The 27,569-nt window shown below is 41.6% G+C and overlaps 1 protein-coding gene across 1 annotated transcript in view; it reads left to right on the top strand.

The window, feature by feature from the left end:
* flrt1a (fibronectin leucine rich transmembrane protein 1a) overlaps nucleotides 1-26,844 on the top strand; it is an 85,111-nt gene extending 58,267 nt beyond the window's left edge. Inside the window, exons 2-3 of the mRNA XM_083779960.1 lie at nucleotides 1,321-1,594; nucleotides 24,624-26,844. Coding sequence (XP_083636086.1) covers nucleotides 24,718-26,772 — 2,055 coding nt within the window. The 5' untranslated portion in view covers nucleotides 1,321-1,594; nucleotides 24,624-24,717 and the 3' untranslated portion in view covers nucleotides 26,773-26,844. The remainder of the gene's footprint in view (nucleotides 1-1,320; nucleotides 1,595-24,623) is intronic.
* The last annotated feature ends 725 nt before the right edge of the window (nucleotides 26,845-27,569 follow it).

Genomic DNA, 27,569 nt, shown 5'->3' with positions numbered 1-27,569 from the left:
GAACAGTTTGCTTTTTGGATTTGCTGATTTTGCAGCAGTGCTACTCTTTGTTGTAAGCTAATCTGCTTTCTGAATATTAAATAATTTAATATGAACATTCCTGCTCTCTGTCCTGCATTTGGGTCCTACCCCCTGCTCACCTTGACACAAACATCCATGACCATTTATTTAATTGTTCAGGTAATTTGTTAATGACTATTGTTATAAGATAGACTATAATATAGACATGATATTGTTATGCCTGTATTCTAAATTTAAACAATTACCTTGGATAGACAGCATGGAAGCGGCTTTAGTAGTTGTATTCTTATCATCATTCACCATATAATATATAGCTATATCATCTGAGATGTTTTCTGTAATGAACCAATACACATTAAGTCACTTTTTCTTTCCCTTTATGACAGAGTTTTATAATGTAGCACTGGAAATAATGAACCCCTTCTAAAGATCTTACACTGTCACTGAACTGAGCCTGAAAGAAGAAAAAAAATCAAAGGGAAAGAAAGAGAAATATGTATTAAGGAAGAAACAGAGTTCATACAGGAACAGGAAATCCTTCAGTGTGCTTGAATTTGAACGGGATCCTTTTATGCTCTGGAATGTGCCTGAATTTTTTAACATGACAGGGCATCAGAAAAGTTAGCAAAGTAAAATGCCATAGTATAATACAGTATTTTTGTAAGTTTCTGCACAAAACTTTTAACATACTGTATAACATGAAGATGCCTGCAATGAGACTGGAACGATGTGACTTTTAAAAACCTTTACAAATCCAGAGGAAAGATAACTGTCAGGGTTGTTTGTCTGAACTGACATCTCTCTCTGGTACATTTCTGCACGGTATCTGTCATTTCGTTATCTCTGGTCGTCTGAGTTGCTCTTTCCTTCCTCCTTGGCTGTGAACAGACATTATGTGCAGCTGTGTTGAAAGGCTGATCACATAGCTGTGTGTGTGTGTGTGTGTGTGTGTGTGTGTGTGTGTGTGTGTGTGTGTGTGTGTGTGTGTGTGTGTGTGATGGAGAAAGAGAGATTGTTTGCCTGTCATTGCCACATTTGATCGTACTGCATGTTGTTTTCACAATTACTTTAGTACCGTGTTGGATTAGACAACCTTATGAGTGATGTAGTGTTTTATCAAAACCCTCCTTCCATCTGTGGTCCTCCTGTTTGTAAAACTGCAACTCTCCAGCATCACTATGTATTCCAAAACTGACACAGGCACTATACTAACGTGTTCCTAATATTAACATTGAGCTACTACAAGGATTGAATTGACAAAGCACCTCTCTCAATGTTCCGTTCTCTCTCGCTTCACAGAGTGTAGCTGCATCAAACCAGTGGTGATGATGATGATGACGACAAAGAAGGAAATCAATCCTGGGCGTAATCTTAAATAACCTGCAGAGTCAATAAGACGGACGAAGGGAAACCACTGCCCCCCCAACAGAAGTTCCAGGAATGTACCACTCCCAACATGGTGGGAAGGAGCACTTAATGGCGTCTGTGGCAGCCACAGCAGCAGCGTTGGAGGGGCAGTAGGGGTGCAGATGGTACTACACCTCCCCCTGACCTGTGAGCCCCACTGCAATAAGTAAGCAGTAATAAAAATGTATCCTGATGACTTAAAACATTTGAATGTGTTTCTACACAGCAAAATCCTCAGTGTTTTTTTTTTGTTACATTTTTACACTCTCAGAGTTAAATTAAATGGCTTATGCTCTAAATATTTGTTGGACCAAACAATTTGGTCTTCATTAACTTGTTCTGCACCGGCAATAAACATATGGATTTGCATATTTTTTTCTTTTGATCTTTCTTTTTACCCCCATAGTTAAATAAATTAACACTGACTATTTTACTGTGTAGGCTATGCCTTCTTTTGCAGCCTATGATTACATGCGTCTGTATTTGATTGGGGTCAAGAGTTGTCTACTAATTGCAATTAGTGATCACGCACCGATGTATGTACTGCATGTTCCACTTCTCCTGGGGGTAAAAGTGTCCCTCTCAAGCAATCCAGTCTGTCGAGACTTTCTCCCTTCTCCTTGTAGTTACGGCGGGGTGCCCAGCGGGTGAGACGTCCAATTGGAGCAAGGGCTCCCAAACATTTCAGGTTGTGAAAATAATCTGATTTGAACTGGCGACCCCCCCACCCTGACAAGTTTGTTTGACTCAGTTACACAGATCAATATTATGAAAATAGCCGAACTACAGGCTACAAGACCCTATGGGATCACAGGTAAACCAACAACCTAGCATCAGTCTAAACAACACGCTATCACAAAAGTATCTTTACATTGAAACTAAAAGATGCCAGGTAAACAATTAACTTAGCATCTGTCTAAATAACATGCTATCTAAATTAGATTTTTAGCTAGATCAAGTGCTAAGGGCTGAGGTTGAGTCGGAAGAGTTTGAATCGGAAGAGGCATTTGCAATGCAAAGAAGTGCTTGGAGCTTGACTTGATGTTTCGGTTTTATGCTTTATTTTAGACAAGAGAGTGTCGAGACAGACAACCGGTGGCAGAGAGAGAGGAGACATGCGAAACAAGAGTTGGATTCGAACATAAGTCCTTGTGACTCGCAAGCATATCATGATGGTGATCAGTGCACTAACTGGCTGAGCCACCAGGCTGTGGGTGCATTTCAAATATCAAAGACACAATAGCTGCCCAAAGGATAACAGTGTGGTCTTATGGCAAATCACATTGCAGGGTTACTGTAGGTGTACAGTTGACTTTTCATCTTGCCACTCCACAAAGGAGCACATTGGACTTACTGGATATGATCTTGTCTAAATACTGGAGCTGTACTGTTTCAATCTATACAGTACAATGAAACAAGATCTGTTCTGAACTGTGCAACTGTGCAACTGTGCAAGGCATACAGACATTGTACCACCAAGGAAGAACATAGAATGATGAGCAACACTATTTATTCTCTTTTTCAAGAAATGCATTCCCGGTGGCACCAGTGGCGTCAACTCCGGGGGTGCACAGGAGCAGAAGAACCCACTGGCAAAATAATAACACAACACAACGGCTCTTTTAAGAGCTAATAGCAGCCAGCCGCAGCGCAAATATGCGTGGCTGCACCCACTGCCGTTATAGGAACCTTTCTGCCTAACAACCACAAGCGCACATCTCTATTAAACAGACATATTTTTTACGAGTCCTTAATTCACCTTTGTAAATGTTTTACTACTGTGCAGTATTGTTAAAGTTTAAATTCCGCTGAACTGAAGGCGGCATACATTTTATTTATACATTAATCAGATTTATTTACCACAATAATAACGTATCATTCAGGTTCATCTGAGAGCAAGCACACAAACGCATGGAAGTTGAACCACTATACACCATTCAGTCAACCACATGCAGCTGAGGGTAATACAGTATATATCGGAGAATAAGTGGACAAAAGTGAATTTTAGTGACTTAGAAAAGAGGTCTTGTTGTGACGATTCCTTTTCTTTCCTTTATCTTTTAGGTTTTTATCTGCCCGAGTGTAAATGGTCCCTTTAAGGGCGGATTAAAGGAGCACTGTTCTAGACAAGCGGAGGGGGTGGGAGAGACAAATAGACACTATGCGCACAGTGTATCATCTGGTCTGTTCTGCCCATGAGAACTGTGCTTCCAACAGCATGGACATTTACACAAAGACAGAAAGAATGACCAAACCGGCAAATCACGTAGCAGAAAAAGGAGGATTGAGAACAGACGAAATCTTATTCAACTGACAGATGAGTTTTCCAAAGAGAGAGAAAGAGGGAGAGAGAGATATGAGAGAAAAACAAGGGAAGCTGTAATACGTATACGTATATGTATGTAGAATGATGTTAGATATGTTTCTGTCCACTTATCCAACACATATTTAAGCTTACTTTTGAAATAATATGCAAAATAACAAATGTAATGTTGTGTTCTCCATTAAGTGGGCTGAAATAAATGAACAGGCTGTGTTAATGCTGTTATGGACTTGATACAGGTATCAACAGTAGAACAGTAGAACACTTCCGCGAGAAAAATTAAAGTCTTTCAAAAATGCATTACTTTTCGGAAAAGATGACAGCGGAACCATCACACGGTCATTATTTATTCTACACATGCCTTTCCATTGCTATTCATTGCATAATTGATTTTTTAATGGAAACTTGACATCTTCAAAAGAGTTTAACTTCTATTTTCAATATTATGCATCATAATTTGCATAAACAATACTTGGCTGGAACCATGGGGGTGGAAAAGGATAAGAAATAAAATACACTTTAATATACTTTATTGATCCTCAAGGGGAACTTGGGTCATTTCAGCAGCAGTGATATAGATAAAGCCAACAATAGAAGGATGATAATTTGGCTATAAAATATAGAAATTAATGTATAGATAGATAGAGTATACTGTGTGTGTCAGGCGTGAAGCCAGGAATTCTTTATGAGTAAGTCATAGCCAATATGAGGTAGGCAGGCACCCGGCGTCGACGCAGATTGATAGACAGAAGCTGTAGCTTATATTCTTATAGGCTACAAATGCCTACAATAGTTAAATGATTGATAAATGATGACAACAACATACACTTGTATTTTGTACTTTCATGAACCACAAGCACTGCACCAGATATAATGGAGCCTTCAGCCTACATGAGAGAAAAAAACCCGTCAAAATAGAGTCCAAAGAAATTGCTATATTGAAGCCAAGATACTGCAGCTGCTTGTTATGTGCGTAATTTCCCATTGATTTCTAATTGATTTCAGTAGCTAGGAATTTTGTTAGCCGTGTTGTTGGTAGCTCCTCCATAGCTGATAGAAACCTGATTGTCTCTGTAGAGACCGACAGGCAACAAATCATGCAAAAGCATGGACGGACCTCTGGTTCTTCCCCAGCGTGGGTGGTGGTGGTGAGGGCTGCCTATGTAAGCAGTGCCTTGGTGGTAGCCTACCCTACCACACAGGTTTAGGCATCCTTGCGTCTAAAATAATTAAGTAATAAGTTTACCCTGGCCTGGACAAACGTTTTTCTTTCTCCGGTGCTGTCTATGCTCTGCTTTCTCAACAATCAAATGAAGAATGAGGTGATGTCGGGACTTGTGTGTGGTGTTTATACGTCGTCACTGTGAATGGGGAGGGGGGCATTTCACACCAGAGTGTGAAAAGACTCAAACCTCTCCAGACACACTGCGATGCAGGACAGCAGGACACACACACAGCAGAATAGATGTGTATTCTTCTGTCTGATACACTGTATGTCCATCTCCAGCGGCTATAGGCGGCATTTCATTTTAAATAAACTGTTCTCGAGGGGAGGCAGAAACGTAGCCATGGGAGGCGGCTGCCTGCTCTTGCTTTTAGTAGATCCGCCACTGGGGGGGGGGGGGGGGGGGGGTGCGGGCGTGTGTGGAGAGAGAGAGAGAGAGCAGAGAGAAGAACCTGGCTTTGAACTCCACTGGGGTCTTTCTCTTTCTGTATGGAGTTTGCATGTTAACTGCATGTTTCTTTCCACACCAATAGACAATGCATGTTAAGGACTTACCAACATGCAAGCCTTGGTTCCCAGGAGCCGAGTGGCTGCCCACTGCTCAGCTAGAAAAGTGTGGTTGCCGCAGTTGCTTACATACTGTAGGCCCCTCCCACTAATGTTGCCAGCCAATCATCCCCCAAAAATCATGTTTTTGCGACAAACGGTTAAATTTCTCGCATTTGCTGCACCCCCTATGGATGAAAATGGAATTGCTTTTGGAACTTGGTTGATTGAACCACCTGCGACATGTGATACAAATTTGGGATGGATTGGACATTCCATTCGTGATCCATGGCATTTTTTTGCAAAATAGGCCCCTCCTACTATCTTTGGACAACGATTACGGCCGAACGATACGCACTACCAAAATTCTGCAGTTGGTGTTTTAATCGGATAGGTCCGGAGATCATGTGTGCCGATTTGGACAAAATCTGTAGGAGGAGGAGCCAAAAGTGTGTTTTGGAGAAAATTCAAAATATTTTCCTGACGAGACTGGGCGTGGCCTATATGTGGAAATGCATCATGACCCAAGGAATCCATGGAAAAGGAAATTTAGATTTTACGATTTACGGTTCAAGAGTTATAGGGGAAAACGTAATGAGCCGAGTGATGTAATTCCTTTTCAATTCATTTTCATAATTTTTATGAACCTCCCCCCAAGTCTTGTAAATATGGAGCTTACGGTCTCCAAGGGAAAAAAATACTTACATTTAGTCTTCGATTTCCCCATTATAAGTCTATGGAGAACTAATTAATTAATATCAATTAAACTATACAACGGATCTTACAAGCAGTAAGTAGTGTGCCAAAGTATCCTCATTTACAATAACAATAGTCTGGCAACCACACTAATAATAATAATAAAAAAAATACAAGATTGTTTTACTTAAGTACTATGAATGAACAGTTCAGTACAGCTTCATGGCAGATACAACATGTCATGAGCTGGGTCATGACCTCAACAGATAATGGAGGCTACCGTGTCTGTCAGTGGTTGAGTGTTAAAGATTTTTGCCTGTAGGCCCAAATGTACTCTCAATTGGAATTTGATCCATTATCTCCAGCACTTACACATGTATCGCCTTCTTTGGCAGCCTACAAAACTCTCTAAAACCACGCTCCTTTGGAAAAGATTAAAGTATCACGATGCAAAGGCTCATTCTGACCATTGTTTAGCAATTATTTTCATTATTTCACTGTAGTAGGCTAGATATATTTACTTAGGATTTGTGTATGTATTGGTCTGCTTTAAATTCGTACACTAGTAAGTATGTACTGTAGATTATGTAAATGTGGGGTATCCTGAATCAACAGGATTTTTATTTTTTCTTTCTTTCTTTAACAGGGGCCATACACAACAGAATGTTTGGACCAGGAAAGCTACAGCAAATTTTCGGTCCCTGGGCAGGAAGATGTAAAATGAATGAATGAATGAACAACTAAATAAATAAATACAAATATAGAATGTTAAATATACAATACAGGAAGTTAGGAAACTTGAATTTTTGTAATACTACTAGTACAGTAGTAGTGGAACAGTATATTTTAAAATAAAACCTAATGACCCTCAGCCAATTATTTATCAAACCACTTCTTCTAAATTAGAGTACCGCAACTATCTTGCATTCCAATCGCATTCCACATGCATTGAGGGAATCACAATGCAAGCCTTTGTCTATTTGACATGCATTATGTATTTCAAGGATTATTCTCCCTAATGATCATGTAGATAAAAAGAAGATAGGTTTTCTGTGTCAACTTTATTTCATAAGCAAATTCATAAGCACATTCTGGTCGTTTCTTAGGGAATGCAGGCAGTAACACCCCACCCCTGATTTATTATTTGTTTGAGGAGAGAAGCTGAGAGAGAGACTTGTGTAGGAGAGGCACAGGAGGAAGACTTCAGTGAGATTGAACCCCAGGCAAAGTATGGCTTTATGAGGTGAGCATCCCACACATAATGCCATCAACAGGAAAATCTCGTTTTTGATGTCAGTGGCAGCTTAAAAAAGGGAGGACAGTCTTGTCACAGGCCATTGACCCAAGGTTGGGTTATTTATTGGTCCTGCTATTTGCAGATGAACACACGAGTGCCAGGCTTAGTTAGACGTGTCACTGATGTAACTGAAGTTTTGGCAGTAGCGAAATGAGTCGTCCCTAATGGTTTCTCTGTTGCTGTCTTCCACATTCAGAAGTGCCTTTTGAATCTGCTACGTCTAGTGTCTGAGTTTATGTACTGCAACAAATTCGGCCTTAATTCAGATTGTCATATTACAAAAATACGCTCAGTGTTAAGTCAACCTACAGTACAGTGGGAAATTGTTCTAACATAAACAGAACAAATTCTGCTCGCCAAACTGATTTGAGAAACTATCTTTATCTGAACAAACACATCTCAAATCAAATCCTAGCAACACTGGAAAATGTGTATAGTTTTTTCGGTCACACTTTACTTGAGGGGGCACATTTATAAATGTAATTAATGCTTAATTAATGATGGATTCATACATCACACATCATTAATTTCTGGGCTATGACTTAACCAAGTGTAATATATCATTACTAGTTAAGGGCATTTTTCCACAGTTCCACTTCTATGCCCAGGATGAGTGCTCTTCGGAGGAGCGAGGAGGGTGGGTCTCTGGTGGTCGTTCAGAGAATACTATACCTGTCTATGAACACTCACCCTGGGAACTGTGGAATAACATCCTTAACTATAGTGACATATTACACTTGGTTAAGTTCACCATTAGTTAATGGTGAGGACCAAGAATTAATGATGAGTCAACGTTACATTCAGAATGAATTAATGTATGAGTTCATCATTTATTCATCATTAATTAAAGGTATATTCAGTGATTTCACTCAAAAAACCTTAGGTTTCGTTTTTGGCTGTGGGACCCAGCCTTTCGTCCAATCAGGATAGAGAGTCAAAAACGAAACCTAAGGTTTTTTGACCCCCAGGGGTTAACTGGGGACAGGGTGGAACTCCTTATATGGCCAGCACACTCTATAGTAGGGAGGATTATCACAACAAAACAAAAAAATAGGTGATATTTGAATTAAGTGAAATCACTGAATATACCTTTAAGCGTTAATGTATGAATTTGCATGCTCAAGTAAAGTGTGACATATCCCTGTGTTCTGTTCACTTTAGTCAAATGGCCAAATGGCCAATTCACTAGGCAAGCATCTAGCATTTCCAGTCAGTGTCTTTCATTGGAGCCGTTTGCACGGTTAATAGATAAAAGAACAATAGAATGATAACTAAAACTGTTGTGTGTATTCACAAAACTAAAACAAACAAAATCGCAGAGAAAATGTTCCTATGCATTTTCTGTGTTTTTCTGAGCTTTTTGAATCTAAACTAAACTTGATAAACATGAAGCCGGAATAAAACAAATAAAAACAAATGAAACATTTAAAACTACAATGACCTTGGCCAATGGCTGGTTGCTGGTTGATTGTGTGATTATGCTGAGGGTGTTGGCTGAGTCTGCATGTTATTAATACATCTTTGTCCAGACAAACAATGAACCAGGTGTTCCAGCGCAACATGGAGTCAATGGCATTGAAAGCCTGGGCAAAGCATTGTCTTCTATCCAGTCCTACTCCCACTATGTCCATCAGTTGTAAACATTTCAGTCATCTTTTGTACAGCAATGGTTTTATCAGCAATTTTGATCACTTTTGGACTGAGCGTGATTTGTACAACATGGCTTATAGCCCAACTGTAATGGGACCAGGAAATTATTTAGCTTTTAACTCCTTCTGATCCACATCCCAGCAAGGCCCTACTAAAACACCAAACCTTCCTTGAACTGTACCTATTCTGCAATCTGTTAATACAATTTTCAATCAATCAATCAATCAAAAATCCATCTCATTATGTAGAAAGGGTCCTGCTGACTCGTGGCCTGTTTTTACTCATTTCAATCATGATGATAGCTGCCAAATCTCTTTACTCCACAGTCATATCTCTGTCATAATCAGTGACAGCATATGTTACAGTGTAATTTAATGTCTGCATTTAAGTATCAGGTACAGGGGCAGTGCCTGTGCGAGCATCTGAGGATACGTGTGTTGCTCAGGGGCTGAGCAAGACCGTAGACTGGGGCTGGGACACAAACCACTGCCTCATACTCGGCTACGTCCTCTCCAAGAGGGATCGTATTCCTCAGAATTTCAGCTAAATTGGTCAAAAGACAGTCCGACAGACAGATGGATAGAAAGTAAGAGGGTATCCAGACGAGGACATATTCTGTGTTACCCGGGGAAGTATTTAGCCGATCTGCCCTTTCTGTCACAGCGTTTTGGGGGACTAAAGGCCTATTCATAGTCTGGATTTTCGGTGGTAAGGTGACCACCGCTCCGGTGGTGAGCTGACCACCATAGCTGAAATAACGTTGAGCGGTGGTGAGTAAAAACAGAGAGAAGGGCTGGAGCGGTGGCGGTGGTTTGCTCTTCACCGCGGCTCGTGACGTCATGTTGTAGTTCGGTGGTCACCCCACCACCGTAAAACCAGACTATGTATGAGCCTTTAACCGGCTAATTTTTAAACCACCTTCCAGAGTGGGAAAGTTTGTGTACAGAGAATGCCGCCTATTTGCTGAAACGGTGACGCAATAGTACCCTCGCCCCCTCCAAACTAACCTCACGTCACCAGGCTTTCGAGCTCTAGTATCACTCACAGCTATTTTATATTTGCAAATAGGCCTAATGTCTATAAATCTCTTCTCCAAAAATAGCCGATCTGCAGCCATGCAGTGAGCTTGTAGATGAGCTATTTTCGGAGAACAGATATAGCCTAAATTATGGTGATTACCAATCTGGAAAGACAAGAAAAAATGGATGATCTTCTACATTATTGTTACTATTAAATGGTGTAGTGTAGAATAGATTAGTATATAGGCAATACAAGATACAGGCAGCACAATCTAAACGAACAATTATCTGACATTCAAAGGTGTTGCGCACCAGCGAATATATATTCAATCTCCAAAGTCAAACTCATAAATACACGATGCATCATGCCGCCCCTCGTTGTGAGTTTTAAGATCTGCAAACTATTAATCTCATGCTTATGTAGTAATGTAGGCCTATACTTTCTAGCCTACTTCTGGCAGAAGAGGATATATGAGAGAAGGATTTTTGTAAAATCATTAAAATGTTAATGATTTTTAATGAAAAGAAAGAAAAACATCAGCTACAGTTGATTATGCCCATGCATGCCTACTGAATGATTATGCCACAATGCCACATATGCATTTAGCCTACAATACACGCAGCTTTCTCTGGGTGTCCGGAGCTCTACCGCTCTCGTCTGGACTACATACATAATTAACATAACCGCAATATGGACGCAGGAAAGTTTTATATTGTTTACAAACTTGTGCGGCTAACAGCCAGAGCCGTTCGTGTGGAAAGCACTACCTAAAACTGCTTCACAACAGACCCTAATCAAACTGAAGCAGTTTGATTGTGTGGCTTTCACTTTGAAGTACTAGGTACTGGTATGTCAGGAGAACAGTCTGTTCCTATTCCCGTTTGCCGGAGAAGCTTGCAGCTCTCAAAGTTGAAAGCAAAAGTGAACAAGCAAGACATCCTCACACATGTTTAGTCTTTAGACGAATGAAACACAACAACATACCCAAATCAAGGGACTACTTTTACATGCAATATTATTATTATTATATTATTATATTAACTTATATTATTATAAGTCCAAAATGTAAATTCTTCAGGAAATGAAAAAGCCTTATATTGAAAAAAGCATTATATTGAAAAAAGCAATACTGCTTCATCAAAGTTGGTATTCTGACTTTGTATATTGTCAGTTACTTGCATGTGTGCATATTATCACCACTTTACCCAAATTTAGCTCAAGTGGAATTAGGAGGTTCTCCATAATTTTCTTTCATTGATAAGAACAGCTGACAATGGATCTCCAAGCTCACACAATGCATCGCAACACGTTTGCAGATTTACAGTACATTTCAATCACAACTAACAAAGACTGTTAACTGTGAGTGGACGACCCAATAAAGCATTACACTTTGTTCAATTCATCAAAACATTTAGAGACGTACAAATAGACACTTCTATATAGCCAAAGAACAGAACAGGAATTCATCATAGAGGAGGTAAAAAGGGAAAATAAACATTACATACAGTGAGGGGGAAAAATGGGTGGGGGGGGGATTCAGATTTTACGGGGGCCAGTTTAGAATTGCAGCCGTCCGTAGGTGCCCTTCATGACACTGCTTTCATTATTATATAGGCCTACAATAATAAGCAGGACTTCAAATAAAATATTACAATAACTTCTGCAAAGACTGGGATTCACAGAGACAGAGTTGCAGTTTCAGTAAATTAGCAAAGAGAAGTGTATTTATCTTCCACTCCATGTCTGATTGCAGCAGCAGCCTGTATGTGGCACGCAGGGGAGAGGGGGAGGAGTTAGGTGCTTTAATTCACAGACAGGTTGAGGCTGCAATGGAGTTAAGAGCTTTTTTCTGAAGCGTTTTTTGATACTTGGTCATTGGTTCAATATCTTCGAAACAACACACAAAAACTGGTATCCTCCCAACAGCGACGATATGACTGTTATTGTTAAAGCAAATAACAAGTAAACACGATTCCCCACTTCCGCCTCTAAGATCTTAAAGAATGTTTAACATTATTATAAAATGTAATTTCCCCCCCCTCCCAAAAAAAGCCCCTGAAAACCAATTATGTAGGTAAAAAAGCCTCTGAGAAAAATAAAGTAATTTCTAACCCTGTAGCCGGGATCTTAAATATAAAATCTACAACTTTCGAGATTATAATAACATCATCCACTTTAAGCCCTTTTTCTCCATCCCTGCTACTAAAATATATTTACATTATACATTTCAGGTTGTTTCTTAAGGAGAGCAGGCAGTTTTTTCCCCCTTTTTTCTTTCGAGTATCTAGAAGCTGAGAGAGAGACTTATGTAGGAGAGGTACAGGAGGAAGACTTCAGATTGATTGAACCCCAGGCATATATGGGTTTATGAGGTGAGCATCCCACACATTATGCGACCCACAGGAGAGTAGATTTGAGTCAGGGCAACGTCAATGTCAGTGGACCATTAAAGAAGAGGCAATTGGCTCCTTTCTGGTAGTGTTCTCCAGGGACCCCCAGGGGTCCATGAGGGGCATCCAGGGGTCTCCCAGCAAAAGTATTTAATATAGCATCGAAATCTGTTTAAAACTTTAACCCTAATCCTATATACAGTACATCGCCTATTTGAGAATAGAAGATTTGAAAGCCCACAACATTTTATCCACAGCTGCCGTGTTAAAAGGTCAGATTTTCAGACCATGTTTATTTTAATAATCAATTAAACAATTGTGTGCCGGCTTGAATCAATGGAACTAACATACAGTAGTTCCTATTTATCAGTATTAGAATTAAAAAATGTCATGTTTTCATAGAAGAAATACCAAGAAATGTTTTGTTGCACAATAAAAATCTTAGTGTTTTGCCAATAATTTGCGGGCCTATTTGCAATATCCTTACGCCCCACAGTTTGGGAATCACTGCTCTAGAAAAACACCCTTGTGTTCTTTTCTCTTTAGTAAGATGGCCAAAGTGGTTGATTCACTAGGTGGGTTTCTGACATTTACATACAGTGTCTGGTTCATTGGAGCCGGTGGCCGGTTCATTTTGTCATTATGCTGAGGGAGAGGTTCTTTTTGTCATTATGCTGATGGTGATGGCTGAGTCGGCATGATATTAATAAAATATCTGCCTCCAATTCTTTGCTGAATATTACATTTGCGATGTGAATTGCAATGTATATTGTATTAACTTGTTTACGTAATTTAAAAAGAAGTGAAGTGGGATTGTTGATGCTTAATTTCTGTCTCACTGTCACACATGAATCCTAATTTATGCTCCATGGCACGACGGTGTCGGGCAGCGGAAATAGCCGACCTACAAGCTCACAACATGTCACGATGTGACGCTTTCAAGCTTGTAGGTGTACTCGCGACACCATCGTGTGAGGAAGTATGAATCGAGCTCCAGAGTTTACTATAGTTTGAGATTCTACACACTTATAATAATAAGTGTAAGACCTTCGGTCGCAATAATAAGGCAAGGGAAAATGTATAGTGGATAAGGAGATTGCACAAACTTGATGTACTGTAGCAGGCTGCTGATGTAGTGCCAAAACACCCCCAGTGAACTGCCATTTTATTTGTACACAGCGAAATCCAGAGTGTTAATTTAACTCTTGACAGTTGAATTAAGCACACATATTTTGAACTCAGTAAAGAGTTTGAGAAGGCAGAGGTTGAGGAATGCAAAATAGAGCAAGAGGGGGATGTTTATGTACTGGGGGAGTTGCAGATGTAACGGTGTGATATTTACTTGGCAAGCCGTGCGAAATGGCATACTGACTGCTGGTAACAGAGTGATAAATAGAGAAATTTTCCTCATACTCTCAAATTAAAACCTTGCCTCGTGGACAAGCAGTTCGGTGGTAGTCTGGAGGCACTGGAACACCCCTACTTAATTCTCACAACGTTGTTGATGTTCTGGCCGTGTCTCATCTGTTTTCCATTCTAGAACAGCCATCTTAAAAATATGGCTATTTGGTTTGGCAGCTGGCCTAGAGCCGGCTGGTGAAGAACCTCTATAATAATGATAATAAACGTTATTTATATAGCGTTTTAATTATATGGCACTTTTAAAAAGCACAGATAGAATGTGCTCTCCAGAAATATAAAAAATTAAGATAAAATTATATGGATTGGAATAAAACCAAAGAAAGAGAATGTTCATAAAGAACCTGTAGAATTTGCAACAGTGAATATAGAAACGGATGGATATTTCTATAACAAATTATTGTATAGAAGCTTGTTTAAAGAAATGAATGATGAAAATATTCTACTGACATACTTATACTACTTATGACTTATGACTACTGACTACTTATACTAATACGTAAAACAAATATCTGGCCTGGGCCATGGCTCAGCGGTCCAGGCACCTTGGCCGGTAGCCCAAGTCTGGCAGTGTGCCACGGGTTCGACTCCCGATCCAGACGGCCCTTACTGCATGTCACCCCCCCCATCTCTCTCCCCATTTCCTGTCAGCCTACTGTCTGTCCCTCTAAAATATAAAATAAAGGCGAACGCCATAAAAATCAGTTGACTGTCCGCTGAAAAATGTGACATATAGTATTGTTGCGACTGTAGGTCGCAGTTTACTATGAAAACCTGCAGTTCCTGTCGGTCGGTCGGTCACACCTCCATACTGTATATGGTCAAGCCTCGTGACATCATGCCTCCATATATGGTCACGCCTCGTGACATCACGCCTCCATATATGGTCACGCCTCGTGACATCATGCCTCCATATATGGTCATGCCTCATGACATCACGCCTCGTGACACATCACGCCACCATATATGGCCGTCTCCACGTCTTTAAAATGGTTAGACCAGTTTTCCATACGCTTTTTGGCTGACCCTCCTTTGATTCGGATGGTGGAGTTTGAATTCTTGCCCGACAGCTCTTTGATTGTTTTCCATGCTAAATGGTGCTTCTTGCTGGTGTGTTGCTCTGAGAGATGGTCGATTTTGCCATTTATAAAGTTCACCTCAACATCTAGGTAAGCGTCGTCAAGTGCCTTTTTAGCCATTATTAGTTGGATTTTCTTGGCTTGTGATGGTGATTTGTGGTAGTCTTGAGAGACTGACTTAAGATGTGTTCTTGCCTCGGAAACTAAGGGGGAGGTACTAGATTTACTTTTGCCTCTACCCTTCTTTTTGGGAAGCATCGCTAAGGCTACCTCCTCAGTCGATTTCATCAGACAGTCATACACATCTTCTACATTATCTGCGTCAATATCAACAGATGAGAGTGACTGGAATTTGAGTGAGACTCGTTGCAAGGTCTTGATTACAAGAGACCTCTTACCAATCATTTGTCTTCATAGGGTGTGGCTCAGAAGGTTTGGAGGATCTCAGACTGAGTTTTACAGTAACAGAAACAACTCTATGGTCGGAACCAACAGAACTGAAACTCGAGTAGGATCTGGAATCTCAAATACTGTTTCTCCACTTTTTACGACAGATGAGATAGTCAATCTGAGTGCACTCTCCTGAGGGATATTCAAAGGTCCAAAGTTATCCTTTGGGCTTCATGAAGCTGGTGTTGGTGCTGAAGAGATTAAACTCCTCCAAGAAGTTCCCCATTGCGATTTGTTTCACTATTAAAGGTGAATCTCACTTAATCTGGGCCTAATTTGGCATTAAGGTCACCAGCAATGATGAGGAAGTTGTGTGATGAAACTTGCTCGATAGTTGATCGCAGAGTGGTGTAGAAGTCTTCAGGTGACGAGTTATGAGGACTATAGACACATATCATGGTTGTTTTAGGATTCCCCTCCAACTCTTAAGACCAGAATCCTAGGGGAGATCGACTCAACACCTAATAGATTGTTGCTGGCTTTAGAAGAGAGAAATCCAACACCTCCAACTGATATATATATATATGATATACTGATATATATTAATACTTTGTTGTATGACACTTGATACTTATGATACTTTGTTGTGGTACGCAATCGTGGGGAAAATAACTATACATTAAATGCATTGCGATGTATTGTGAGCTTGTAGATCAGCTATTTATTTCTATTTTCTTTTTTTTAATATATTCTTTGACACGCCCAAAATAGGGACACCAGCCTGAAAGAGGATATATCTGTCTGTGAGTTTAATGTAAATATTTAACCAATGAAAGGTCTTAACAAGAGATATTAAATAACATTCTACATTGGATCCATTTCAATGCAGGTAATTCCCCCCCCCCCCCCCCCCCCCCCTTTGTAATGGTTTTCGACATGCAAGATTTCCATTGACAATTATATTCAAGCTTAAAACACATTCTGGTGTTGGCCCTGGATAAGCCAGTGTGGGCTTTCTGGATCATGCAACAACAATGACAGTTATCTGTATTCTGGAGATCTGTCAGGCTAAATGTGTGGGCCTCTCCGGACTGGAGGCCTAACCATTGGTGACTATAATCATAACAGCCTCGTCTTGTATGTGGCTCATGTCTTAGGCTGTATGATGTATCTCTGCTGATCACCTAAATAAAACAGAAAGACATTCAAAGTACTTATGTTAGCATGTGTTTTCTCTTTAGCACACAGGCAGGAGCAGTTAAAAGATTCCCATCGATTCAGTGGCGAATGTCGATTCCAAATGAGTTTCACGGTCACACTTGATGAGTGTGCAGAGTGCTGTGAACAAGATGAAGAACCATTGCATATACAGCACACATCTCTGTGTGTGTGACTTGAGTTTGGACTGTGAAGGTGTCTCAGGCGAATGAGGCAGTACGTGTTTAACCTTTTATTTATCCGGGAAAAGTTGAAAATTGCAGATAGTTTTTGAGCAGTGTTCTGCTGACCAGTCAGTCACACACGTCCACAGCAGGGATCGGTCCCAGAGCAACAGCAGTCTGCTGGCCGCTAAATAGCTCATCTAGACCAATTGGGGATTAAGTGTTCAGGTCAAGGGCACCTTGATGATAGCCGTTAAGGGAGGGGAGAGCATTTATCACCCCTCCCCAACACCACCCACACAGATATTCTCAGCCAGTCAGGATATGAAATCAGGAACCGTCCAGTGAAAAGACTGCTTCTGTAACCTACAGGATGAGCTATTGCATCACCATCATCTCCCTGTCATCCTAAATCCTAATTTATACTTAGGTGTATGTACGGCGCTGTTGCTGGCCGAAAATAGCCTATATAAGCTCACAACGCGTCGCAACTGCACCGTATTGTCAGCTTGTATATCAGCTATTTTCAGCATGTGACATCGTCATACGACCGAGCATAAATTGGCATAGCGGAGAGATGTCTGATTGCCGAAGGCACGCTGCACTTCTGTTTGTGAGGCCTGTAAATCCCCCAGACCCCCCTTCACCTTGTCGGATGACCAAGTCCTGCATTATAAAGCGCGATAAATGTTCCTCCTTCAAGCATATCAGCCTTGTTGTTGTTGTTTGGCATCGCTAGTGACCATCAATCATGTCATAATGACCGCCCTTAAAACTAGACTCTTAAAAGGCTTGAAGCTTAAGCAACCTCTTAAGTAGAAGAAATGAAGAAGCCTACATCAGTGTTTGGAGCGTGAGCTGCGTGACCCAACAGTGGGTTGTCAGACAGTGGCATACAGTTAAATTATACTGTCGTATATGACGTTAATAGTGTTTCATTTTCACTGAGCGATACTATCGCACAAAGAAAATATACATCAGACTATAAAACCACTTAAGACGGGAGGAGGACATTGTGTCATCTGGGTCATCTGTCATCTTTGTTTATCCCGAATACAGTACACAGCAAAATGTGTGTCCATTCGGGTCTATTTTTTTACACTCTCTGAGTTCACCAGCACTGCATTAATATAGCAGAGAGCACTTGCAAATATTGGACAATGTGCAACCCCCTAGATTTCCTGTAAAAAGTACACTAAATTGGCATATTTAAATGCATTTTCCAAATCCATTGATGTAAGACAAGAGTTCTGAGATGATTGGACTGTTTGATGTAGTCATTTGGCCAGCAACTTGGAGAAGCGTTTTGAGCTTTCATTTCACATGAAGAGTTTTGAGCATTCATTCCTACCAGACTATTGTTTTGCTTTAGATTTAGTTTTTTGGTTGGAATACTGACAGTTCACTCAGGTATATTGCATTTCCCAGAACAACTTTTATATTTGCATAACAACTCTGTCAGGCTGATGGAGTCAGGATGGTGTTTTGTGCATCAAATCCACCGAAGACAAGGGAGCGTAGTGTCACAACACAATACATCTTCCATAAATGTTTTTCATTTTTTAATCACATCAAACAACAAAACCGCAGATAGTGTGGTCAAATTGTCATGGTTGGTCAGACAGTATGGTACACATGGAAAAGAGCTATTAGGGCATTGCAGCACTAGAAAACAATTTAAAATAAATATTCTGCATTTCAATATTCTGATTATAATGTGGTGGAAATATAATCATTTCGATTCCAGTCGAAGCCATGTGTGGTCTTTCATGTCTTTCACCCTCTTTGCCCTCAGTTCCTGTCTTTCTCCACTCCTATTATATTAAATAAATAGTTACCATTCAATCTTACCTGGAAAAAAAAAGTTATGAAGGGGGAACTAAATATTTTGCCTGCGAGGTTGAGATGAGTTGAAGTGGGAAACATCTGCACACTTGAAACTACACTGATACACCTTAATTCATCAGAGTGTGAGTCCCATGTGGGACCTTGGCTTTGTTTGTTTGTTTGTTTTTTGTTTTTTGTCTCGCTGTTATCTGTCCCAACGCAACCCATCTTAATGAGTGCATGCATTTATTATGATGAAAACATGATTGTACAAAACATGAAATAATGTGTCACCATTTTAATTAGGAGATAATGGTGAATAATACATTACAGCATGGAGTCGAATCTCTTAGTTACAGTAGGTCAGTCATTTGTAACAGATTGCCTACCGTTTTTAAGTAACCCACCCACTCACATCAGACACCTACTCTATAGTATGGATTCATATTCATATATTCATGTCATGTGTTTGTTTATTTCCACCTTTATGCTCAGTGTTGCTGAATGTTGAGGCCAGAAGCCTTTAGGCTTCCAACATTAATACTTGGGGACGTGGGGATTTAATTTTTATCTGGGATTCTTGTGGCAGAGACATGGAGCAAATAAATAAATAATAAAAATCCCAGAGCCTTCAATTCTAAAAGCCCGAGTGTCAGTTTATGTCTCTGAGAATGTGACAAAATGGACCCGTAAGGTCAATGTTCAGACATTCAGAGTTAAATTGACACTGGGGACATTACAGTGTAACAGCAACAGAGGGGATGGGCAAATAGATAAATGACAAGACAGATGCTGTGTAGAAATCCCAGGCGGAGCATGTTAGTGCTATGGAGCTCGATGTCACGTCACTTAACCTGAATGCCTCGTGACCTGCATACAAGAGCACACACACACACACACATGCCACACACACTCACACACTCACGCACTTAACCACTTTCAATCTGGAAATCCCTTTAGGGCTTAATCATTATAGGCAAAAGAAATCTGTTAAAAAACATTCACATTTTTTGACCACAATGTTTCAAAAAGTAGAGCTCAAGTGATTAAACACATACATGCAAATATCTAATCTCAAAACTTGCCAGTGTACCCACTCTCTGTTACAGTTTTCCATACGGTAGATTATTTTAAAACAGATTTACATTTATTTATTTAGTGCAGAATGTGCACAAATGCATCAAATGATATGTATCTGGAAATACATATTTCACCATTTGCAATGGCTGGTTAATTTGGCTGAAAATAACATTGCATCAACAAAATACAGATACAGAGATCAGGGATTCTTTGGGGGTTATTTTCACATTTTCACTTTACAGAACGTGATTGAGAGTGTTTTAATACATTTTGAATTGTGACATTCCTGTGCTTTGTAGTTTTCTTTTATACGTTTTTCTTTTTTTAATGAATAATAGACTGTCCTCTGTTTTGGATTGTGTTGGGGATTGAAGTTGAACACATTCTCTATAATTTGCTGGCATGAAAAGCACATTACGGCCTGTACAGTCTCTTTCAGTTACTGACCTGAAAGAGTGTGTACCCAAACAAGACATCAATTCAGTCCCTGTGTACAATGGTGAAAAAGGGGGTAAATAGGGCATGGTATTCCGGGCTTTTCTATTTGTTTTGGTTTTCATCTCAGAGCCATCCATTTATTTCCATCGTGGTCTTCTCTGTTTTGCATCACCCTGACCTCGTCTCCCAGTGCCTACAGCACGTCTGTAATAACATTCGTAGACATGGCATGTAAGATAAGCCGGGTGCCACAATTATCCCCTCGCTACTGACAGTAAAGTGGATTTCCTGATATATTGGCACCCTCTCTGGTGTCTGGTCATCCCTGAATCTGGTTTCTTATCTTTATGTGGAGGATCCTTTTTTGAGGGAGGCAACAGTCAATGTGTTCCCATCTCTCTCTCTCTCTCTCTCTCTCTCCCCCTCCCCCTCTCCCCCTCCCCCCTAATCTGTCTCTATCTATCCATGTAAATTGATCCAGTTCTTCCTTGCTTGGGTTCCAGTATTGGACAGTGTAGAGCTGTTGTGTGTGCCGTGCTTTGCCTGAGGCGGCTGTCTGTCTGGCTAGCCCATTTCCACGCACCCCCCCACCCCCTGCCCAGCCCCGTACCCCCATCCGCTGCCTCATGTGTTGGGTCCCTTTGAATACAGATAACTGTAGCAGCCATATATGTGGGCTATTAGAGACAATGTTTGCAATTTGATCGCACTTGGGAAGACACATGCACACGCACGCACGCATATACTTTCCAGGCGCACACGCACACACACACGCACGCACGCGCACACACACACACACACACACACACACACACACGACACGCACACACACACACACACACACACACACACGCACACACACACACACACACACACACATGTTGTCACTATGGATTTGTATGCAATATGCAGCACAGTGTAATAGTCATTGTAGAAGTATCTCAGAGTGCATGTCTCCTGCCTCAGTGCTGCATTAATAATGCATAAAATCCTTAATTGAATGCATACTGTAAAAGGAAAAATTATATCACCAGCCTTCTGCAACTTCCTTGAAAGTTTTGATGGCTTTAAGGAGAATAAAGATTATACAAATAAAACAGTACACCCAGTGGGCAAGAACTGGTTTGTGGAGTGGATTGCACTACAGTGTATGCAGTATTATGTAATTAAGGCTGCAATCCTGAACTTCTTTTTTTTTTTTTATCAAATTGTAGGGAGACTGAACTCCCTTTTTTTCCATTGGTTGGAGGGGGACTGGACTCCCTATTCTTCCATTGGTTGGAGGGGGACTGGACTCCCTATTCTTCCATTGGTTGGAGGGGGACTGGACTCCCTATTCTTCCATTGGTTGGAGGGGGACTGGACTCCCTATTCTTCCATTGGTTGGAGGGGGACTGGACTCCCTATTCTTCCATTGGTTGGAGGGGGACTGGACTCCCTATTCTTCCATTGGTTGGAGGGGGACTGGACTCCCTATTCTTCCATTGGTTGGAGGGGGACTGGACTCCCTATTCTTCCATTGGTTGGAGGGGGACTGGACTCCCTATTCTTCCATTGGTTGGAGTGGGACTGCAGTCACTGGACTCCCTATTCTTCCATTGAAATGTAAACCATGTTGTTGGGAAGGACACTTAGGACAGCGCAAGTTGGTCTTCAACATGCAATATTTGATTTAACACATTAAGACCTGAGGCCGATTCTACAAATGTCTTCTAAATCCTAATTATTTTCTGAAAAACTTGTGTTTCTATGCCAGTGGTTATTTTTCTTTTATATCTCAAGGACCCCCAAAATGACATGTATTTGGCCGTCGACCCCCATCTCAAAATATTTGGTTCCAGGCAGGGACCTCCTGAAGCAAACATTTGAGTTAGAAATGTTCGCTTTAGTTAATAATCTTTCAAAGATTTGCACGAATGTTGCAAATCTAAAATGACAGGGTTAAAATGCCTTGTACGACATGAAACTTACGGATTGCAACTTTAAATTTAGTTTGGTGGATTGCACACAGGTGCGGTGCGCTGAATGCTCTTCATTTAATTAACTCAAAGCCAGCGTTCAGGCTGAACAACGGTTGCCATCCAGGCACTCTACCCCTGAGCCACCGCCGCCCGCCAGGTATAAAGTGAAAACATCACATAATAATAATAATAATAATAATAATAATAATAATAATAATAATAATAATAATAATAATAATAATAATAATAATAATAATAAAACATACAGAAATGACAAGAATGGCTAATTCTGATAGTTTGAAAACAAGGTGTTAAATCTCTCCAGGCAAAACCTGACTTATAGTTTCTAACAACTAACAACAGATGAACCATTCTGCTTCTGGGTGCATTCAGTTATTATTGATTAGTATGAATGCATGTATGCACTGACTCTCAAAGTCAAATCAACATGGAGGAATCTATTGTGTAGGGATGCAGTGAAGTGCAGCAGTAGTGCCGTTGGTTTTGAAGCCACTCGGATGAGTAGCCATGGTGCAAATAAAAAGGAGCCTAAAATACGCTCAAAGTTAATCTATCTGTCGTTCTTTCTAACACCTGCTTAATCCAAGAATCACACCTTGATATGACCCACTAATCCAAACCTGGCCCCCTGAAACACATCAGTCTCACTTTATACTTTCATCCACCTTTCAGAGGACTGACCCAGATACCCCCATGTCTGACAGACTCATTGGATGAGCCCCCTGATCTCTATAGGCCTCCTTCATACCCACATATTCTCTGCTTTGCACAGACTGCACACATTAATTCACACTCATATCCATGCAAAAAATACATAAGATTAAATCTGTAGCATGTAGATATAGAATGCAATTTCTTTATAAACCAACATTTAAAAACTATGTACTGCAAGAACCTCTTAAAACATTTTAGTGAATGAACTGTTATTTTAAGTGGTTGTTGTATGAAATTCAAATAACTGGCCGTCAACAAACAGTCAAAATGTCGGCACTCGCACAGAGCACACAAGTTCAATTTCTGTGCAGAACATGAAAGTTATGAATTTTACAGTTAAGCCCTCCCTACACACACACACACACACACACACACACACACACACACAATTTATGTTTATCTTTTACTAATGGTAAAGGTTTTTATGCTTTAATAATGCAGTGCAACACATTGTGAGCTTGTAGATCTGTTATTCTTTCTATTTTTCCGAATACACAGGTTGATGTTAAATTGCATTTGCTTCAATTCGATTGCAGGCATAGAATTTCTGCACAAGGACCCTTTATAAATGAGGCTGACTTCAGCAGCATGGAATGGTCATCAACACACATCTGAAACAGACAAGGAGAGGTTAAGACCAGGCAAATGAGTTGAGTCTGCGAAACAATAATGCGTGACAAGTTGATTAATGGCGATAATAAGAGTGACATTCACATTATCTCCACCAGCGTGCTGAAAGGTTAAATTAATCCTGGGGTTATATTAAGATATAAAGAGGCTGAGGTTGGAAGTCTGATGAAGAGATAATGTATTTTTTAATGCAAGATCCTGGAGGAGGGAGGTTGTTAACCCAGACAAGATTTCGGCAACAACCTGCTCTTCACAGGATAATGTGCGATAGCGTGCGACAGCGTGCGTGTGTGTGTGTGTGTGTGTGTGTGTGTGTGTGTGTGTGTGTGCGCGCGTGTGTGACACACATACACACACATATATACAGAGTGTATATTATACACATACTGTAAATACTGTATGTAAAATGTTCAAGCACAAACGTAAAGGTGGTCACGGCTTACCATGAATTATGTCCTTGTTTGCTTTAGTTTTAGTGGCTGTGCAAAGAGATAAAACCTACAATGATTGATGATTAAAAAGCAAAGGTGAAGCATTTATGAATTTGTGTCCGTGAGATAACAGAGTGGCTTTTAAAATACCCGGAGCCTCTGCATTGATAGATAAGGTTGATCTGCATCATGTTTTATTCAGTTGAGGCATTGAAACCTAACTGCCATTATTCAAAAAAGTTATACATAAAACATTGATACTGGTATTTAAAAAATAAAACATAAAACATTGTGAGTTGACAATAAATAGCATGAGAAGCTTTTTAGCTTTGATTACTAGTTTGTAGAGGTCGTTACGAGGATGAAAGCATTAATGCATTTTTTTCAAAGACATCACAGCACACAAGACTCTTGTCCCTGTTGTCCCTCTACTTGAAAGTGGGGTGTGAAGGTTCAGGGTTGTCAGCTTTTCCGAAAGATCTAATCTCCAAGCGCCAAAATAACACTTTTCCTCCTCTCTCTGGAAACTGCTGAAGTTAAATTGAGAAACTGCACTCGGGCAAAACCTTATTTTAGGACGGAATAATGACCTGATCTATTTTGACTGTACACTTGTGTTCACTCGTGCTGAAAGTCTAACTTTTACAAATACCTCTTTCTTTTCTTTTCTTCTCAGGGTGGTGGTGCCAGGATTTCAGCTCCTCGTTCAGATTTAAAGGTTGGAAGGGGACCCATAAAAGAAGGACCAGTAGTTTTTCTTCATCATCATCATGGCACCTGTGGTTGTGCTTGAAAGGAGGTCTTGGCTCTGCCTGTTTTCCTTTCGATTGACACTGTGGGCCCACATACTGCTGTTGGCCACGGCCACGCTACAAGGATACATCGGGGATGTTGCCTGTCCCTCGGTGTGCAGGTGTGATGAGGACTTCATCTACTGTAACGACCGTGGCCTGAGCTCCATCCCGCCCCTTCCATCATCTGCCTCGGTCCTCTACCTGCAAAATAACCACATCAACAACCCAGGCCTGCCCACCTCCTTGGAGCACCACCTTGCTGTCCATGTGGTCTACCTCTATGACAACGAGCTGGACGAGTTCCCCAGACACCTTCCGCCCTCACTCAGAGAACTGCATTTGCAGGACAACAACATCCGCACCATTCCCCGTACCGCCCTGGCCCGAATGCCGCTGCTGGAGAAACTCCACTTGGACGACAACTCTATTTCCACCGTCAGCATCGAGGACCATGCGTTTGTGGACAACCCTCGCCTCCGCCTGCTCTTCCTCTCACGCAACCACCTGTCCAGCATACCCTCGGGACTACCCGCCTCACTGGAGGAGCTCCGCCTTGACGACAATCGTATCTCCACCATCCCTACCCATGCCTTCCGCGGCCTCTCCTCACTCCGAAGTCTCGTCCTGGACGGGAACCTCCTGGCCAACCAGCGCATCGCAGACGACACTTTCTCCCGCCTCTCCAACCTGACCGAGCTGTCCCTTGTGCGCAATTCTCTCCAGACTCCACCTGTAAACCTCCCCACTGCCCACCTGCAGCGTCTGTCCTTGCAGGACAATGACCTCACCCACATGCCACGCGCGTCACTGGATGGCATGCGCAGGCTGCAGCGGCTGGATCTGTCGGGCAACAACCTTACCACCCTCCCCCGCGGGCTGTTCCGAGACCTGGACAGTCTTGGACAGCTGTTGGTGCGGGGCAACGCCTGGCACTGCGGCTGCAATCTGCGCTGGCTCTACGACTGGCTGCACGCTCGAGGCAATGCCATCACCGTTCGGGGGCTCACCTGCCATGGGCCTGAGAAGGTACGAGACATGGCTTTGAAAGATCTGGCGAGCCAGATGGAGGAGTGTGAGGTGGTACGGACAGCGGGGAACAGAGACCGAGTGGGTGGAGGTGCTGGGTCAGCAGACAGCTCAACTACCCTCTCCCCTCCACAGGGCTCGCTCTTTACCCTCCGCTCCAAGAGACCTGGCCTCGGGATCCCTGACTCCGGCCTGGACTACACCTTGGGGAGCAGCGGCGTCGGGAAGAACATGGCGATCAACGTGAAGCCGCTCTCTCACGACAGCATTCGGATTACCTGGAGTGTCGCACAACCCACCTCATCTTTCAGGCTCAGTTGGCTTCGACTGGGTACCAGCAACGCCATGGGCTCCATCACAGAAACGCTGGTAAGAGGCGACCGCCGAGAGTACCTGCTCACCTCCCTGCACCCTCACTCCAGCTACATCATCTGCATGGTGCCCCTGCCCGCAAGTTCTGGGAACAAAGGCAGGACCATGTCTGGAGACCCTGAATACGACGAGGCTCTGGTGTGTGCTAAAGCTGAGACATCAGAGCTCGGTTCCGCGGACGGAAACCAGTCAGAGGACCAAAATTCACAACAGATGTCGACGTTGCCCCTTGCAGGGATCATCGGTGGGGCCACAGCCATTGTCTCCTTGGCTTTTATAGTTGCCATCTTGTGCTGGTATGGCCATAGGACGGGACACTTGTCCTCCCGTGACCACTACAAACGCAGCAGCACCCGGAAAAGCAAAACCTATGATGACTACATTGAATCAGGCACCAAGAAGGACACCACAATCCTGGAGATCAGAGGGCCTGGACTCCAGATGACACCTATGGCTGCATGCCCGCCACTGCAGCCTAAACCTCTACGTGAAGATTACATCATTCAAACTATTTTCCCCTCCAACGGCACTGGCCTGTACAAAGGTGGCAGCCAAGTCTCTAATACAGGTTATGGCACTAACCGAGGCTATAGAGAAGGAGGAATCCCAGATATAGATTACTGTTACACATGATGTACCTGATCCTAGGTTCATAAGTTCATAGGTTGGGTATTTGTAGTGTACCCCCATCCAGTTATTACACTGGCCCAGGGCACAATCCGGAGAAAGAGGACCTGACCTGTTCATACTGTCATTGATAAACTGTTTTAGATGCACAATTTTTCCTTGGCATGGGCTCTTCTGAAGCATCCCTTTGTGCCTTCTTCTACTTCTGGTCTCCCATTCCAAATAACCTGCTGTTCACTGCACTCAAATCTATTTTGATTAAATGCCAGAACACAGTTTGCTGTACACAGGCAGCAGGAGCCGATGGCCCAGGTGATTTTTTTTCACCTCCTTAGTAATGTTCTGTGTACTTTTCTTTACTTTTTTTTCGTCCTTTCCCTGTGACATACTGTATAGGCAAAGAATGTATACAATACATGGAGTTAAACAAAGAAGAAACTGCTGAATAATGATCACTTACGTGACAGCTCTTCTTTCACACAGGACACACTAATACATTATTAAGTTTAAAATGTACGTGGAAACAGTCCCTGCTCACTGGCCATGATAATGTAGGCTTAACCAATGTTGACGTGCCCTACCAGCTATCTAAGGAAGGGGCTTTTGTAAAGCTGTGAATTGCTCTGTTTCAAATGGCCCAATTAACCACTTGTCTTAAAGTAGACTTGATATTATATTATATTATTGTTGACAAGGGGGATGGACTTCTCCAATGGTGACTCATTGAATGAATTGCAGCACAGGCCTGTAGATAATTCATTGGACTGTGCTTGAAAGACTCTTTGCTATTTTTTATCCAGGGT

This window comes from Protomyctophum parallelum (genome assembly GCF_964188405.1).
Source record: "Protomyctophum parallelum genome assembly, chromosome: 1".
Lineage (NCBI taxonomy): Eukaryota > Metazoa > Chordata > Actinopteri > Myctophiformes > Myctophidae > Protomyctophum > Protomyctophum parallelum.
Note: the sequence above shows the minus strand (reverse complement) of the source record. Positions and strands in the feature narration are given on the sequence as shown.